Source organism: Notolepis coatsorum, assembly GCF_963971535.1.
Source record: "Notolepis coatsorum genome assembly, chromosome: 17".
In the NCBI taxonomy this organism is placed as follows: Eukaryota; Metazoa; Chordata; class Actinopteri; order Aulopiformes; family Paralepididae; genus Notolepis; species Notolepis coatsorum.
This window is the reverse complement of record NC_140181.1, coordinates 7,378,777-7,395,607: the sequence shown is the minus strand read 5'-3', so window position 1 is coordinate 7,395,607 and position 16,831 is coordinate 7,378,777. Positions and strand designations below refer to the sequence as shown.

The following is a 16,831-nucleotide window of genomic DNA, read 5'->3' as shown; positions in this document are numbered from 1 at the left end:
AAATTAATATTTAATTTTTTATTTTATTTTTAAACTTCGATTTTTTTTTTATGTTCGAAGCTTGTGCCATCGAACGAAGCTTCGAAGCTTCGAAGTATTTAATACAGCCCTACTCGTTAAAATGTGCTCATCCATCGGCTCAGCTCAAAACCTGTCAGCTCAAAAGCCAGGTAGATAAGAGACAGGAATAAAAACCTGTCAGAATAAAAGCCAGGTAGATAAGATACAGGAATAAAAACCTGTCAGAATAAAAGCCAGGTAGATAAGAGACAGGAATAAAAACCTGTCAGAATAAAAGCCAGGTAGATAAGAGACAGGAATAAAAACATGTCAGAATAAAAGCCAGGTAGATAAGAGACAGGAATAAAAACCTGTCAGAATAAAAGCCAGGTAGATAAGAGACAGGAATAAAAACCTTGTCAGAATAAAAGTCAGGTAGATAAGAGACAGGAATAAAAACCTGTCAAAATAAATGTCAGGTAGATAAGAGACAGGAATAAAAACCTTGTCAGAATAAAAGTCAGGTAGATAAGAGACAGGAATAAAAACCTGTCAGAATAAAAGTCAGGTAGATAAGAGACAGGAATCAAAACCTGTCAAAATAAATGTCAGGTAGATAAGAGACAGGAATAAAAACCTTGTCAGAATAAAAGTCAGGTAGATAAGAGACAGGAATCAAAACCTGTCAGAATAAAAGTCAGGTAGATAAGAGACAGGAATAAAAACCTGTCAGAATAAAAGCGGGGGAGACAGGCAGACTCACCTGTTGTTGGTGGGTGGAGCTAGCACCGATGGCGCCGGGGGTGGAGCTAGCCGCGGTGATGACTCCGCCCGTCATCCTCAGCGTGGTCGTGCCCGGCTTGGACAGGTGACTGGCCACCGCCGCCGTGACCGTCTTCACGGAGCCGTCAGACAGCTTGACCTGCGAACCCTGGGACCCGCCCACAACCTGTCAATCACATAAAAGAGAACCCGTGAATTTTTCTCAAGTCTCCATCTGGGTCAAATAAATACACAACAACATTCACGTATACCAGCCGCCTAGAATTATGAGAGGGGTGGGTCTGTGTCTTCGTGGAAACGATTGAAAGTGTCTTCTCTCCCGTCACCACTGGGAGACATGTCGTCTCACGTGGTAAGAAGTAGTGTGACGATTGAAACCCACCAGGCGCGGGCGCAAGACGTTCCGGGTGCCGTGCGAGAACAGCGTGCGTGGCCGTCCACACCGAGTCCGACTTCAGAGCGGGCGGAAGCGCACGGAGGAGGAGGAGGAAGGCACGTTTACACTGGAACAGCTGTAAACGCCTATAGTCTATATGCAAAGTCAGTCCCCGTTTGAAGATTTTTTTAAAGCTTTCCAGTTCCAGTGTTCTATTGTCCATTTTGCATGTATAACCAGTTATTATCTAATTAATTAGAATGTTAGAAAATAATTTTAGAATTTTAGAATTCATTTTCCATTGATTATTAATAACGTTAAAGGATAACTCCACTATTTTGGGAAATTAGCTTATTTAACATCTTCCCTGGAGTTAGACAAGAAGATGCATACCTTTTTTGTCTCTGTGCGTGCATTTTAGCTTTGGGAATAGATGCTCCGTTAGCATAGCTTAGCTTCATCACTGGAAGTGAGGCAGGACAGTAGCCTTACAGTGCCTTACAGTGTATTGCAAGGTCTGACATTGACCAAACTTGATATGCATGACCTTGGTGGGCTCTAGGTCAACTCCTGAAAAGGGGGTCAATGTCAGACCTTGCAATCAAAAGTTAGGGGCGCACTGAAATTATGGCAAGGGTTATTAGCCCCCTAACTTTTGATTGCAAAGTCTGACATTGACCCCCTTTTCAGGAGTTGACCTAGAGCCCACCAAGGTCATGCATATCAAGTTTGGTCAATGTCAGACCTTGCAATACACTGTAAGGCACTGTAAGGCTACTGTCCTGCCTCACTTCCAGTGATGAAGCTAAGCTATGCTAACGGAGCATCTATTCCCAAAGCTAAAATGCACGCACAGAGACAAAAAAGGTATGTATCTTCTTGTCTAACTCCAGGGAAGATGTTAAATAAGCTAATTTCCCAAAATAGTGGAGTTATCCTTTAACAAATATACTAATTCAAATGGTTGGACCTGCGAGATTTGTACTTTGTGTAGGTCTGCATTTTAAATGTAAGGAGTAAAAACAAAAGTATGTATTTTTTCTTTGAAACCTAATAATATTCGAGTAAAGTACAAATCCCCTGAAACAGTACTTAAGTATTGTAACGAAGTACAATTACTCCAGTACTTTCCACCCCTGCCCCTGTAAACACACCGTCTGAAACCCCCGCGGAGGTCCTGCTGCTGCTGTACGCCACGTGATGCAGCGGTAAGCTCCCGCCACCACGGGCATCTAGAACGGATCGAAACCTCTTAACCGACTAGACGGCCATCGGGGGCTTTGTCCTCAAACAAACTGGAGAAGCCGAAGGCGGCAAAGTCCATCTGGGCACAACAACACTGGGGTGAAGTGGACTGTTGTTGTTGTTGTTGTGGCCGGTGTTATATAAGCTGCAGCCGGCACCCTGGCTGACCCTCAGGGATGTGCGTGACTGACCAAATACATTTACCAATAGTTCAGTTTAAATTCAGTTAAAATGATGTTCAGTTTCAGTTAAATTCAGTTATTCTCTTTAATAGAACGGATCATTAAAATCAATGGGTATTGCACATAAATAGGCACTTCAAAGATAATCCTTCAGAATGTCGATAGGTTGATGAAAATTAGGCTGCCTCTGAATATAAAAATGTATTAAATAACGATGGTTTTCTTCACATAAAAAAATTTAAATTATTTGAATAATAATAATAATAATAATAATAATAATAATAATAATAATAATAATAATAATAATATACATATTTTTCGACTTTGACATGAAAATCGAATGTGGAGACTGTGAGGACCCCCCCCTGCAGAGCCCCTGTGAGGACCCCCCCTGCAGAGCCCCTGTGAGGACCCCACCCTGCAGAGAGCCCCTGTGAGGACCCCCCCCTGCAGAGAGCCCCCTGTGAGGACCCCACCCTGCAGAGCCCCTGTGAGGACCCCCCCCTGCAGAGCCCCTGTGAGGACCCCCCCCTGCAGAGCCCCTGTGAGGACCCCACCCTGCAGAGCCCCTGTGAGGACCCCACCCCCCTGTGAGGACCCCACCCTGCAGAGCCCCTGTGAGGACCCCCCCCTGCAGAGCCCCTGTGAGGACCCCACCCTGCAGAGCCCCTGTGAGGACCCCACCCCCCTGTGAGGACCCCACCCTGCAGAGCCCCTGTGAGGACCCCACCCTGCAGAGCCCCTGTGAGGACCCCACCCTGCAGAGCCCCTGTGAGGACCCCACCCTGCAGAGCCCCTGTGAGGACCCCACCCTGCAGAGCCCCTGTGAGGACCCCCCCCCTGCAGAGCCCCTGTGAGGACCCCACCCTGCAGAGCCCCTGTGAGGACCCCACCCTGCAGAGCCCCTGTGAGGACCCCACCCTGCAGAGCCCCTGTGAGGACCCCCCCCTGCAGAGCCCCTGTGAGGACCCCACCCTGCAGAGAGCCCCCTGTGAGGACCCCACCCTGCAGAGAGCCCCTGTGAGGACCCCACCCTGCAGAGCCCCTGTGAGGACCCCCCCTGCAGAGCCCCTGTGAGGACCCCCCCCTGCAGAGCCCCTGTGAGGACCCCACCCTGCAGAGAGCCCCCTGTGAGGACCCCACCCTGCAGAGAGCCCCTGTGAGGACCCCCCCTGCAGAGAGCCCCCTGTGAGGACCCCACCCTGCAGAGAGCCCCTGTGAGGACCCCACCCTGCAGAGAGCCCCCTGTGAGGACCCCACCCTGCAGAGAGCCCCTGTGAGGACCCCCCCTGCAGAGAGCCCCCTGTGAGGACCCCACCCTGCAGAGAGCCCCTGTGAGGACCCCACCCTGCAGAGAGCCCCCTGTGAGGACCCCACCCTGCAGAGAGCCCCTGTGAGGACCCCACCCTGCAGAGAGCCCCTGTGAGGACCCCACCCCCCCTGTGAGGACCCCCCCCTGCAGAGAGCCCCTGTGAGGACCCCACCCCCCTGTGAGGACCCCACCCCCCTGTGAGGACCCCACCCCCCTGTGACGACCCCACACACAGAGGTGGAATCATTCCACGTGAGATCGTTACATTCACACATTTATGACTTTAACAGGGTTCCCAGACATTGCAAAATAAAATTCAAGGACTTTTAAGTACTTTTCCAAGCACTATTTTTTCATTTTCAAGGATGTCACTCGAAGGATACAATTCACTTTTAAATGCAGTTTTTCTTTGAGCATCTTCTCTGCCTGCTGGCCAGCGAGAGCATCACACCTGACCCTGACCCTGCTGGCCAGCTGGAGCATCACACCTGACCCTGACCCTGCTGGCCAGCGAGAGCATCACACCTGACCCTGACCCTGCTGGCCAGCGAGAGCATCACACCTGACCCTGACCCTGCTGGCCAGCGAGAGCATCACACCTGACCCTGACCCTGCTGGCCAGCGAGAGCATCACACCTGACCCTGACCCTGCTGGCCAGCGAGAGCATCACACCTGACCCTGACCCTGCTGGCCAGCGAGAGCATCACACCTGACCCTGACCCTGCTGGCCAGCGAGAGCATCACACCTGACCCTGACCCTGCTGGCCAGCGAGAGCATCACACCTGACCCTGACCCTGCTGGCCAGCGAGAGCATCACACCTGACCCTGACCCTGCTGGCCAGCGAGAGCATCACACCTGACCCTGACCCTGCTGGCCAGCGAGAGCATCACACCTGACCCTGACCCTGCTGGCCAGCGAGAGCATCACACGTGAAGAGGAGACGAGGAAGATCAGTTGGAGTGCGCGAGACAGCTCGATAGAATGGAGTAATAATAAGTGAGTTGTATGCCATTTAAATGTTACACCAGTGGTGTTGGTTAAGTTCACAGCTGTGCTTTTTATAAATCAATTGAAAAGACAAACATTAATTTAGCTTAAACTTTGATTAATAGCCATTATTAAATGTTATTCAACGATGCAGCTTTTCCCCACATTCATGAATCGTTATGCATCGTTTTCCCCCCTTTTTTAACAAGGACATTCAGAAAGACTCGACTGAGAGCGTGTCGTGTTGATGAGCTCATGAATAATCTGCTCCATCTGCTCCAAGTAACGCTGGAAACAAACCACCATTCCTGCCTCAGACTCCGCGAGCTACACCCCAACAAACACACAGCGATGTTCAAAGTGGGTTTTTGAGGCAAACTGTTCCCAGCTCTGAGAATAGTCTAAATCTGTTTCAACCCCCACAAGGCTGTTTGGGGGGAGGGGGGGGGGGGGGGGGGGGGACGACGACGACTACAATCTTGTTAGAGACGGTAGAATTTCTCCTCTCCTCTTGGGAGAAATCACCTTGAAAGAGCTGGGTTGAGACGAGAGAGGTGATCAAATTTACTGGCAGAGAGAGAGAGAGAGAGAGAAGGAAGAGGGGCCTTCTTCTTTTGGCAATGAAAATTATATACACTGCCACGGGCAAGAAACCACTAGCTTTAATCTGATGATCAGGACGGACTCAAGCCACACAAACACACAAGACAACACAGCCAACTCATCAGGTTACATAATACAAAAACTATTTCAGTTAATTGTGAAGAATGTATGTCGTCAAGAGAGCGAAACTGTATGATCCCAGCACCCTGCCCTCCCTCTGATCCCAGCACCCTGCCCTCCCTCTGATCCCAGCACCCTGCCCTCCCTCTGCTTTGCTTTCAAACTGCGTTGCATTATATAAGTGCGGCTACCTGGGTTCCACTGGCTGGCTGGTAAACGGAACCGACAGCGCTGGCTTTCACCTTGATCTTCCACACGGAACAGGGAAGAGGGATGATGTGTGCACAACTGCAGATTCTTTCCAAATGGACTTTTAGATTTTCAAAACCAAAGACGTATGCAATTCCCAACGCTGGAACAGAAGTTAACACCTACAGACGGAGCGGAGCCAGCGCTATCTTTTTGCTAATGATACTAGACAGTCGTCTGGCAACAAACCTATCTGTAACTGATGGGTACAATTCCCTGACTGTATTGAGAGTATGGTATATTAAACCACTACTTAGTTATGTACTTTAATTACTGGCCATACAGTACATGAATATATATGGTGAACACCCACACAAGAATACGGCAATGACACATAAAGTTCTATTTAGAGGGTATTTATTATTATCAGAGCAAGCAACGTTAGGTTACAGATTGAGAATTATACTCGCCCTTGTAAGGCGAAGAACACACGTAAAGTAGGTCAAGAGTGTAAGTCAATGAGAATAGTAAGATGGGTCTAAACTGACGCCACCTGTAGCATAGCAATTACATAAGGCACACTAGTACCAGCTGGAGACACTGGGGGGTTCCCTCCGGGTGTAAGGCCGGCAGGGTAGAGGAATGTTCGGGTGCAAAGTCTGGGTCAACGAGGAATAACGAGGTTCCAGATACAGGAACCAGTGCAGTACTCCCTTGATCGGTAGACAAAGCAACAGCTATAATCCAGTATGCTCGACAGCATGGATGAAAGCTAGCCAGCCTCTTCCTAGAGGCGGGCTCGAGTGATGCTCCTCACGGGGGGTAGATCCCACACGATAGTGGGGTAGACGGTTCTCTGCTCCAGCAGTCACGGTACCAAAGCAATATAATCCAACCAGAAAAGGTTCTGCAGTCGCCGGTGTAGGTTCTCCGGTGTACATATCCAACGGTTCTCGTCTAGGACTCCTCGGGTGGGGGCACGAGTTTAGGCCGCCCAGCCTGGATAAGTGCACTAGCTATATACACGACGAACCGGTGGTAATGCTGGTCACTGAAGAATGGTAGCCGCACGATACACTATAAATGATAGACTATTACTTCACATTAGAATAAGTCGAACTCAACGGTACTGCGTTAAACTCTGACACTTTAGCTATCTATTCGCACGCGGTTCTCAAGGCTCTATTCAGAGGCAAAGTTGCCCACTTCACTACACGTTGTGTCGTGGTGAAGGCATCAACGTTTTAGTGCTAAGTGCTGCTGTATCCACCTGCGCCGTATTTATACGTAAGGTGAATTATCTAGTGCCAACCTCAGTTCTGTCTCGTATTACTGCGCAAACCTGGACATGTTGAGACATGCCTTGGCGTTGCCTTTGAACTTGCCATTGGGGGTATGGTCGTTGGCGCCTAGGGGTCGCTGTCCAATAGGAGAACGAATATTATGGTCTGGTTTGTACCCAGGTAAAGGGATATTCCGTGTATATATACAAAGAATATACAAGGGATATCAAACGATATACAAATATTATACAAGGGATCTCAAGCAATAAATATATATATTCGGTTTAATCTGACCCTTTGTAACACTATCCGTTAGGCACATCAAGAGAACAACTGTATTGACTAAATGGATTGCCACTCAACACTATTTAGGACTTCCTGTGACTGGTGGGTAAGTACTCGTGGCTACTTCACCTAATTATTTTGTCATGCATTTCTTCATGACCACTTTTATAGAAAGAAAATCTGATCCAATATGTATGGCTTAAAACCAATTTCCGACAATTAGTTACACTTTAAATAAAAAAAAAAATGTATGTCTTGATTCAAAACTATTTTCTCATGGATGACTTTCAATGCGAATGCGAATGGTTGATTTGAATTTCAATGACTTAAGCACCTTGTTAAAAAATTTGCTGTTTTCAAGGAATTCCAGGCCTTGACTTATTTTTGTAAAATATCAAGCACTTTCAGCACTTCAAGGACCTTGTGCGAACCCTGTTTTTCCATCATGCACATAAATCGCTGAAAACTTTTGAAAGCCCTAGTCTGAATACAGTACACTTCGCTTGGATCGTACACTTATCAGTGTGGCCTTACAATAGTGACTGTACTGCTCTTGCAACATCCTACTGTTGAATAATAACGCTTTCAACTTTTCACAGCTAAGGTTTCACACAGACTTCCGCTCGGCGCTCCATCAAGACGTCACCATCACTTTCGTACCAACCGTGCCCTTATTGGATTATTTATGTTGACGAAACTGACGAGTTATATTCATTAAAGAAAGTTGATTTAATAAAAATAAATAAAGACTAATTTAATCAGATTAATCACTTTATTCAAATTGGGGATTTTGTTTGAGGATATTATTATTTTCAACAAGACACACCTTAAACCAGCCCAGCTAAAACATGTCTGCAGATTGCATATCAACTTCCAAGTTCTCAAAGAGGGCAACAATGGCTCAGGAGGTCATCGTCTGGTAATCGGAAGGTTCCCGGGTTTGATTCCGGCTCCTCCCGTCAGCGTGTCGGAGTGTCCTTGAGCAGGACACTTAAAACCGCTAACCGCTCCCAATGAGCAGGGTGGCACTGGGCACGGTCGCCTCGGCCGTCAGGCGGGTGAGTGAGTGGGTGAGTGGGTGAATGTGAGGCATAAGTCGTAAAGCGCTTTGGATAAAAGGGCTACATAATAAATGCAGTCCACTTACATTTAGTAATTTAGCTGAAACGCTTTCATCCAAAGCGACTTACAAGTTCTGTAGGACAAGTCATCAGGAAGGGCACGACTCTATCAGCTGAGTAACAATGTTCATCAAAGTGTTGAGTGCTACAGTGTAGGTTAGTTTATTAGGACAAGTGCATGACAGTAAGGTTAGTTAGGGTTAGATTTTTTCGTTTCCATTTCAGATAATGCTCGAAGAAGTGCGTCTTTGGTCGACGGCGAAAGATTGGACGGGTTTGGGCTGCTGTCCTAACTGTGGGGGCAGTTCGTTCCCGATTGACCCTTCAAGACCATCATGAAGCTCTCAAGGAGAGTGATCCATCATTCGGAACCAACCCTACCAACACTCACCTGAGCCAAAATGGCCGCCTTCTGTCCTGCCGTCACCCGGATGGCCTGCTGGGTAATGGTCGCCGGGGACGATGCCGCATGACCCGCCAAGCTGGACCCGCCCTGTTTCCCCGAGCCCTGGGCGGGCTGGCCAACCAGAAACGTACCCTGGGATGATGGACAGGTAGATCAATACAGGCAGACATGACACATGCAGAGTGGGGACACGTCCCCAGACTAACAGGTCAGGGTCTAACTAACAGACAGGTCAGGGTCTAACTAGTAGACAGGTCAGGGTCTAACTAATAGACAGGTCGGGGTCTAACTAATAGACAGGTCAGGGTCTAACTAGTAGACAGGTCAGGGTCTAACTAATAGACAGGTCAGGGTCTAACTAACAGACAGGTCAGGGTCTAACTAGTAGACAGGTCAGGGTCTAACTAGTAGACAGGTCAGGGTCTAACTAGTAGACAGGTCAGGGTCTAACTAGTAGACAGGTCGGGGTCTAACTAACAGACAGGTCAGGGTCTAACTAGTAGACAGGTCAGGGTCTAACTAATAGACAGGTCAGGGTCTAACTAGTAGACAGGTCGGGGTCTAACTAACAGACAGGTCAGGGTCTAACTAATAGACAGGTCAGGGTCTAACTAGTAGACAGGTCAGGGTCTAACTAACAGACAGGTCAGGGTCTAACTAGTAGACAGGTCAGGGTCTAACTAACAGACAGGTCAGGGTCTAACTAACAGACAGGTCGGGGTCTAACTAATAGACAGGTCAGGGTCTAACTAATAGACAGGTCAGGGTCTAACTAATAGACGGGTCAGGGTCTAACTAATAGACAGGTCAGGGTCTAACTAATAGACAGGTCAGGGTCTAACTAGTAGACAGGTCAGGGTCTAACTAATAGACAGGTCAGGGTCTAACTAATAGACGGGTCAGGGTCTAACTAGTAGACAGGTCAGGGTCTAACTAATAGACAGGTCAGGGTCTAACTAGTAGACAGGTCAGGGTCTAACTAATAGACAGGTCAGGGTCTAACTAATAGACAGGTCAGGGTCTAACTAACAGACAGGTCAGGGTCTAACTAATAGACAGGTCAGGGTCTAACTAATAGACAGGTCAGGGTCTAACTAACAGACAGGTCAGGGTCTAACTAGTAGACAGGTCAGGGTCTAACTAACAGACAGGTCAGGGTCTAACTAATAGACAGGTCAGGGTCTAACTAGTAGACAGGTCGGGGTCTAACTAATAGACAGGTCAGGGTCTAACTAGTAGACAGGTCAGGGTCTAACTAATAGACAGGTCAGGGTCTAACTAATAGACAGGTCAGGGTCTAACTAACAGACAGGTCGGGGTCTAACTAATAGACGGGTCAGGGTCTAACTAATAGACAGGTCAGGGTCTAACTAACAGACAGGTCAGGGTCTAACTAATAGACAGGTCAGGGTCTAACTAATAGACGGGTCAGGGTCTAACTAATAGACAGGTCAGGGTCTAACTAATAGACAGGTCAGGGTCTAACTAATAGACGGGTCAGGGTCTAACTAATAGACAGGTCAGGGTCTAACTAATAGACAGGTCAGGGTCTAACTAATAGACAGGTCAGGGTCTAACTAACAGACAGGTCAGGGTCTAACTAATAGACGGGTCAGGGTCTAACTAGTAGACAGGTCAGGGTCTAACTAACAGACAGGTCAGGGTCTAACTAATAGACAGGTCAGTGTCTAACTAATAGACAGGTCAGTGTCTAACTAACAGACAGGTCAGGGTCTAACTAACAGACAGGTCAGGGTCTAACTAATAGACAGGTCAGGGTCTAACTAATAGACAGGTCAGGGTCTAACTAACAGACAGGTCAGGGTCTAACTAACAGACAGGTCAGGGTCTAACTAGTAGACAGGTCAGGGTCTAACTAACAGACAGGTCAGGGTCTAACTAATAGACAGGTCAGGGTCTAACTAATAGACAGGTCAGGGTCTAACTAACAGACAGGTCAGGGTCTAACTAACAGACAGGTCAGGGTCTAACTAATAGACAGGTCAGGGTCTAACTAACAGACAGGTCAGGGTCTAACTAATAGACGGGTCAGGGTCTAACTAACAGACAGGTCAGGGTCTAACTAATAGACGGGTCAGGGTCTAACTAATAGACAGGTCAGGGTCTAACTAGTAGACAGGTCAGGGTCTAACTAATAGACGGGTCAGGGTCTAACTAGTAGACAGGTCAGGGTCTAACTTTAACTTAACTTTAATTAATATGTTTAATGAGGTTCCACGCCTAGAACAAAGTGCAGTAATTAACGTGTTTAATGAGGTTCCACGCCTAGAACAACGTGCAGTAATTAACGTGTTTAATGAGGTTCCACGCCCAGAACAAAGTGCAGTAATTAACGTGTTTAATGAGGGTCTAACTAGTAGACAGGTCAGGGTCTAACTAGTAGACAGGTCAGGGTCTAACTAGTAGACAGGTCAGGGTCTAACTAATAGACAGGTCAGGGTCTAACTAATAGACGGGTCAGGGTCTAACTAGTAGACGGGTCAGGGTCTAACTAACAGACAGGTCAGGGTCTAACTAACAGACAGGTCAGGGTCTAACTAGTAGACGGGTCGGGGTCTAACTAACAGACGGGTCAGGGTCTAACTAACAGACAGGTCAGGGTCTAACTAGTAGACGGGTCGGGGTCTAACTAACAGACAGGTCAGGGTCTAACTAATAGACAGGTCAGGGTCTAACTAATAGACAGGTCAGGGTCTAACTAATAGACGGGTCAGGGTCTAACTAACAGACAGGTCAGGGTCTAACTAATAGACGGGTCAGGGTCTAACTAGTAGACAGGTCAGGGTCTAACTAGTAGACAGGTCAGGGTCTAACTAATAGACAGGTCAGGGTCTAACTAATAGACAGGTCAGGGTCTAACTAACAGACAGGTCAGGGTCTAACTAATAGACGGGTCAGGGTCTAACTAATAGACGGGTCAGGGTCTAACTAGTAAACGGGTCAGGGTCTAACTAACAGACAGGTCAGGGTCTAACTAGTAGACGGGTCAGGGTCTAACTAGTAGACAGGTCAGGGTCTAACTAATAGACAGGTCAGGGTCTAACTAGTAGACAGGTCAGGGTCTAACTAACAGACAGGTCAGGGTCTAACTAATAGACAGGTCAGGGTCTAACTAACAGACAGGTCAGGGTCTAACTAGTAGACAGGTCAGGGTCTAACTAGTAGACAGGTCAGGGTCTAACTAATAGACAGGTCAGGGTCTAACTAGTAGACAGGTCAGGGTCTAACTAGTAGACAGGTCAGGGTCTAACTAATAGACAGGTCAGGGTCTAACTAATAGACGGGTCAGGGTCTAACTAATAGACAGGTCAGGGTCTAACTAATAGACAGGTCAGGGTCTAACTAACAGACAGGTCAGGGTCTAACTAGTAGACGGGTCAGGGTCTAACTAATAGACAGGTCAGGGTCTAACTAACAGACAGGTCAGGGTCTAACTAGTAGACGGGTCAGGGTCTAACTAGTAGACAGGTCAGGGTCTAACTAGTAGACAGGTCAGGGTCTAACTAACAGACAGGTCAGGGTCTAACTAATAGACAGGTCAGGGTCTAACTAATAGACGGGTCAGGGTCTAACTAACAGACAGGTCAGGGTCTAACTAATAGACAGGTCAGGGTCTAACTAATAGACAGGTCAGGGTCTAACTAATAGACGGGTCAGGGTCTAACTAGTAGACAGGTCAGGGTCTAACTAATAGACAGGTCAGGGTCTAACTAATAGACGGGTCAGGGTCTAACTAATAGACAGGTCAGGGTCTAACTAATAGACAGGTCAGGGTCTAACTAACAGACAGGTCAGGGTCTAACTAGTAGACAGGTCAGGGTCTAACTAATAGACAGGTCAGGGTCTAACTAGTAGACAGGTCAGGGTCTAACTAATAGACGGGTCAGGGTCTAACTAATAGACAGGTCAGGGTCTAACTAGTAGACAGGTCAGGGTCTAACTAATAGACAGGTCAGGGTCTAACTAGTAGACAGGTCAGGGTCTAACTAGTAGACAGGTCAGGGTCTAACTAATAGACGGGTCAGGGTCTAACTAATAGACAGGTCAGGGTCTAACTAATAGACAGGTCAGGGTCTAACTAATAGACGGGTCAGGGTCTAACTAGTAGACAGGTCAGGGTCTAACTAATAGACAGGTCAGGGTCTAACTAGTAGACAGGTCAGGGTCTAACTAGTAGACAGGTCAGGGTCTAACTAATAGACAGGTCAGGGTCTAACTAGTAGACAGGTCAGGGTCTAACTAATAGACGGGTCAGGGTCTAACTAATAGACAGGTCAGGGTCTAACTAGTAGACAGGTCAGGGTCTAACTAGTAGACAGGTCAGGGTCTAACTAACAGACAGGTCAGGGTCTAACTAATAGACAGGTCAGGGTCTAACTAATAGACAGGTCAGGGTCTAACTAATAGACGGGTCAGGGTCTAACTAATAGACAGGTCAGGGTCTAACTAATAGACAGGTCAGGGTCTAACTAATAGACAGGTCAGGGTCTAACTAATAGACAGGTCAGGGTCTAACTAGTAGACAGGTCAGGGTCTAACTAATAGACAGGTCAGGGTCTAACTAATAGACAGGTCAGGGTCTAACTAATAGACAGGTCAGGGTCTAACTAATAGACGGGTCAGGGTCTAACTAACAGACAGGTCAGGGTCTAACTAATAGACAGGTCAGGGTCTAACTAATAGACAGGTCAGGGTCTAACTAGTAGACAGGTCAGGGTCTAACTAATAGACGGGTCAGGGTCTAACTAACAGACAGGTCAGGGTCTAACTAATAGACAGGTCGGGGTCTAACTAATAGACGGGTCAGGGTCTAACTAGTAGACAGGTCAGGGTCTAACTAACAGACAGGTCAGGGTCTAACTAATAGACAGGTCGGGGTCTAACTAATAGACGGGTCAGGGTCTAACTAATAGACAGGTCAGGGTCTAACTAGTAGACAGGTCAGGGTCTAACTAATAGACAGGTCAGGGTCTAACTAATAGACGGGTCAGGGTCTAACTAGTAGACAGGTCAGGGTCTAACTAATAGACAGGTCAGGGTCTAACTAATAGACAGGTCAGGGTCTAACTAATAGACGGGTCAGGGTCTAACTAACAGACAGGTCAGGGTCTAACTAATAGACAGGTCGGGGTCTAACTAATAGACGGGTCAGGGTCTAACTAGTAGACGGGTCAGGGTCTAACTAATAGACGGGTCAGGGTCTAACTAACAGACAGGTCAGGGTCTAACTAACAGACAGGTCAGGGTCTAACTAACAGACAGGTCAGGGTCTAACTAATAGACAGGTCGGGGTCTAACTAATAGACGGGTCAGGGTCTAACTAGTAGACAGGTCAGGGTCTAACTAATAGACGGGTCAGGGTCTAACTAGTAGACAGGTCAGGGTCTAACTAATAGACAGGTCAGGGTCTAACTAGTAGACAGGTCAGGGTCTAACTAGTAGACAGGTCAGGGTCTAACTAATAGACAGGTCAGGGTCTAACTAGTAGACAGGTCAGGGTCTAACTAATAGACGGGTCAGGGTCTAACTAATAGACAGGTCAGGGTCTAACTAGTAGACAGGTCAGGGTCTAACTAATAGACAGGTCAGGGTCTAACTAATAGACAGGTCAGGGTCTAACTAATAGACGGGTCAGGGTCTAACTAATAGACAGGTCAGGGTCTAACTAATAGACAGGTCAGGGTCTAACTAATAGACAGGTCAGGGTCTAACTAATAGACAGGTCAGGGTCTAACTAGTAGACAGGTCAGGGTCTAACTAATAGACAGGTCAGGGTCTAACTAATAGACAGGTCAGGGTCTAACTAATAGACAGGTCATGGTCTAACTAATAAGACGGGTCAGGGTCTAACTAACAGACAGGTCAGGGTCTAACTAATAGACAGGTCAGGGTCTAACTAATAGACAGGTCAGGGTCTAACTAGTAGACAGGTCAGGGTCTAACTAATAGACGGGTCAGGGTCTAACTAACAGACAGGTCAGGGTCTAACTAATAGACAGGTCGGGGTCTAACTAATAGACGGGTCAGGGTCTAACTAGTAGACAGGTCAGGGTCTAACTAACAGACAGGTCAGGGTCTAACTAATAGACAGGTCGGGGTCTAACTAATAGACGGGTCAGGGTCTAACTAATAGACAGGTCAGGGTCTAACTAGTAGACAGGTCAGGGTCTAACTAATAGACAGGTCAGGGTCTAACTAATAGACGGGTCAGGGTCTAACTAGTAGACAGGTCAGGGTCTAACTAATAGACAGGTCAGGGTCTAACTAATAGACAGGTCAGGGTCTAACTAATAGACGGGTCAGGGTCTAACTAACAGACAGGTCAGGGTCTAACTAATAGACAGGTCGGGGTCTAACTAATAGACGGGTCAGGGTCTAACTAGTAGACGGGTCAGGGTCTAACTAATAGACGGGTCAGGGTCTAACTAACAGACAGGTCAGGGTCTAACTAATAGACAGGTCGGGGTCTAACTAATAGACGGGTCAGGGTCTAACTAACAGACAGGTCAGGGTCTAACTAACAGACAGGTCAGGGTCTAACTAATAGACAGGTCGGGGTCTAACTAATAGACGGGTCAGGGTCTAACTAGTAGACGGGTCAGGGTCTAACTAGTAGACAGGTCAGGGTCTAACTAATAGACAGGTCAGGGTCTAACTAACAGACAGGTCAGGGTCTAACTAGTAGACAGGTCAGGGTCTAACTAATAGACAGGTCAGGGTCTAACTAACAGACAGGTCAGGGTCTAACTAATAGACAGGTCAGGGTCTAACTAGTAGACAGGTCAGGGTCTAACTAACAGACAGGTCAGGGTCTAACTAACAGACAGGTCAGGGTCTAACTAATAGACGGGTCAGGGTCTAACTAATAGACAGGTCAGGGTCTAACTAACAGACAGGTCAGGGTCTAACTAGTAGACAGGTCAGGGTCTAACTAACAGACAGGTCAGGGTCTAACTAATAGACAGGTCGGGGTCTAACTAACAGACAGGTCAGGGTCTAACTAATAGACAGGTCAGGGTCTAACTAACAGACAGGTCAGGGTCTAACTAACAGACAGGTCAGGGTCTAACTAGTAGACAGGTCAGGGTCTAACTAGTAGACAGGTCAGGGTCTAACTAGTAGACAGGTCAGGGTCTAACTAGTAGACAGGTCAGGGTCTAACTAGTAGACAGGTCAGGGTCTAACTAGTAGACAGGTCAGGGTCTAACTAACAGACAGGTCAGGGTCTAACTAGTAGACAGGTCAGGGTCTAACTAACAGACAGGTCAGGGTCTAACTAACAGACAGGTCAGGGTCTAACTAATAGACAGGTCAGGGTCTAACTAACAGACAGGTCAGGGTCTAACTAACAGACAGGTCAGGGTCTAACTAGTAGACAGGTCAGGGTCTAACTAGTAGACAGGTCAGGGTCTAACTAATAGACGGGTCAGGGTCTAACTAGTAGACAGGTCAGGGTCTAACTAACAGACAGGTCAGGGTCTAACTAACAGACAGGTCAGGGTCTAACTAACAGACAGGTCAGGGTCTAACTAACAGACAGGTCAGGGTCTAACTAACAGACAGGTCAGGGTCTAACTAGTAGACAGGTCAGGGTCTAACTAGTAGACGGGTCAGGGTCTAACTAGTAGACAGGTCAGGGTCTAACTAGTAGACAGGTCAGGGTCTAACTAATAGACAGGTCAGGGTCTAACTAGTAGACGGGTCAGGGTCTAACTAACAGACAGGTCAGGGTCTAACTAATAGACAGGTCAGGGTCTAACTAATAGACAGGTCAGGGTCTAACTAGTAGACAGGTCAGGGTCTAACTAATAGACGGGTCAGGGTCTAACTAACAGACGGGTCAGGGTCTAACTAATAGACAGGTCAGGGTCTAACTAGTAGACAGGTCAGGGTCTAACTAACAGACAGGTCAGGG

General features: G+C 47.4%; 1 protein-coding gene across 1 annotated transcript in view; it reads right to left on the bottom strand.

Annotated features, from left to right (window-relative positions):
* yeats2 (YEATS domain containing 2) overlaps window positions 1-16,831 on the bottom strand; it is a 128,943-nt gene that overhangs the window by 37,159 nt on the left and 74,953 nt on the right. Inside the window, 2 exon segments of the mRNA XM_084332673.1 lie at window positions 764-949; window positions 8,881-9,027. Coding sequence (XP_084188799.1) covers window positions 764-949; window positions 8,881-9,027 — 333 coding nt within the window.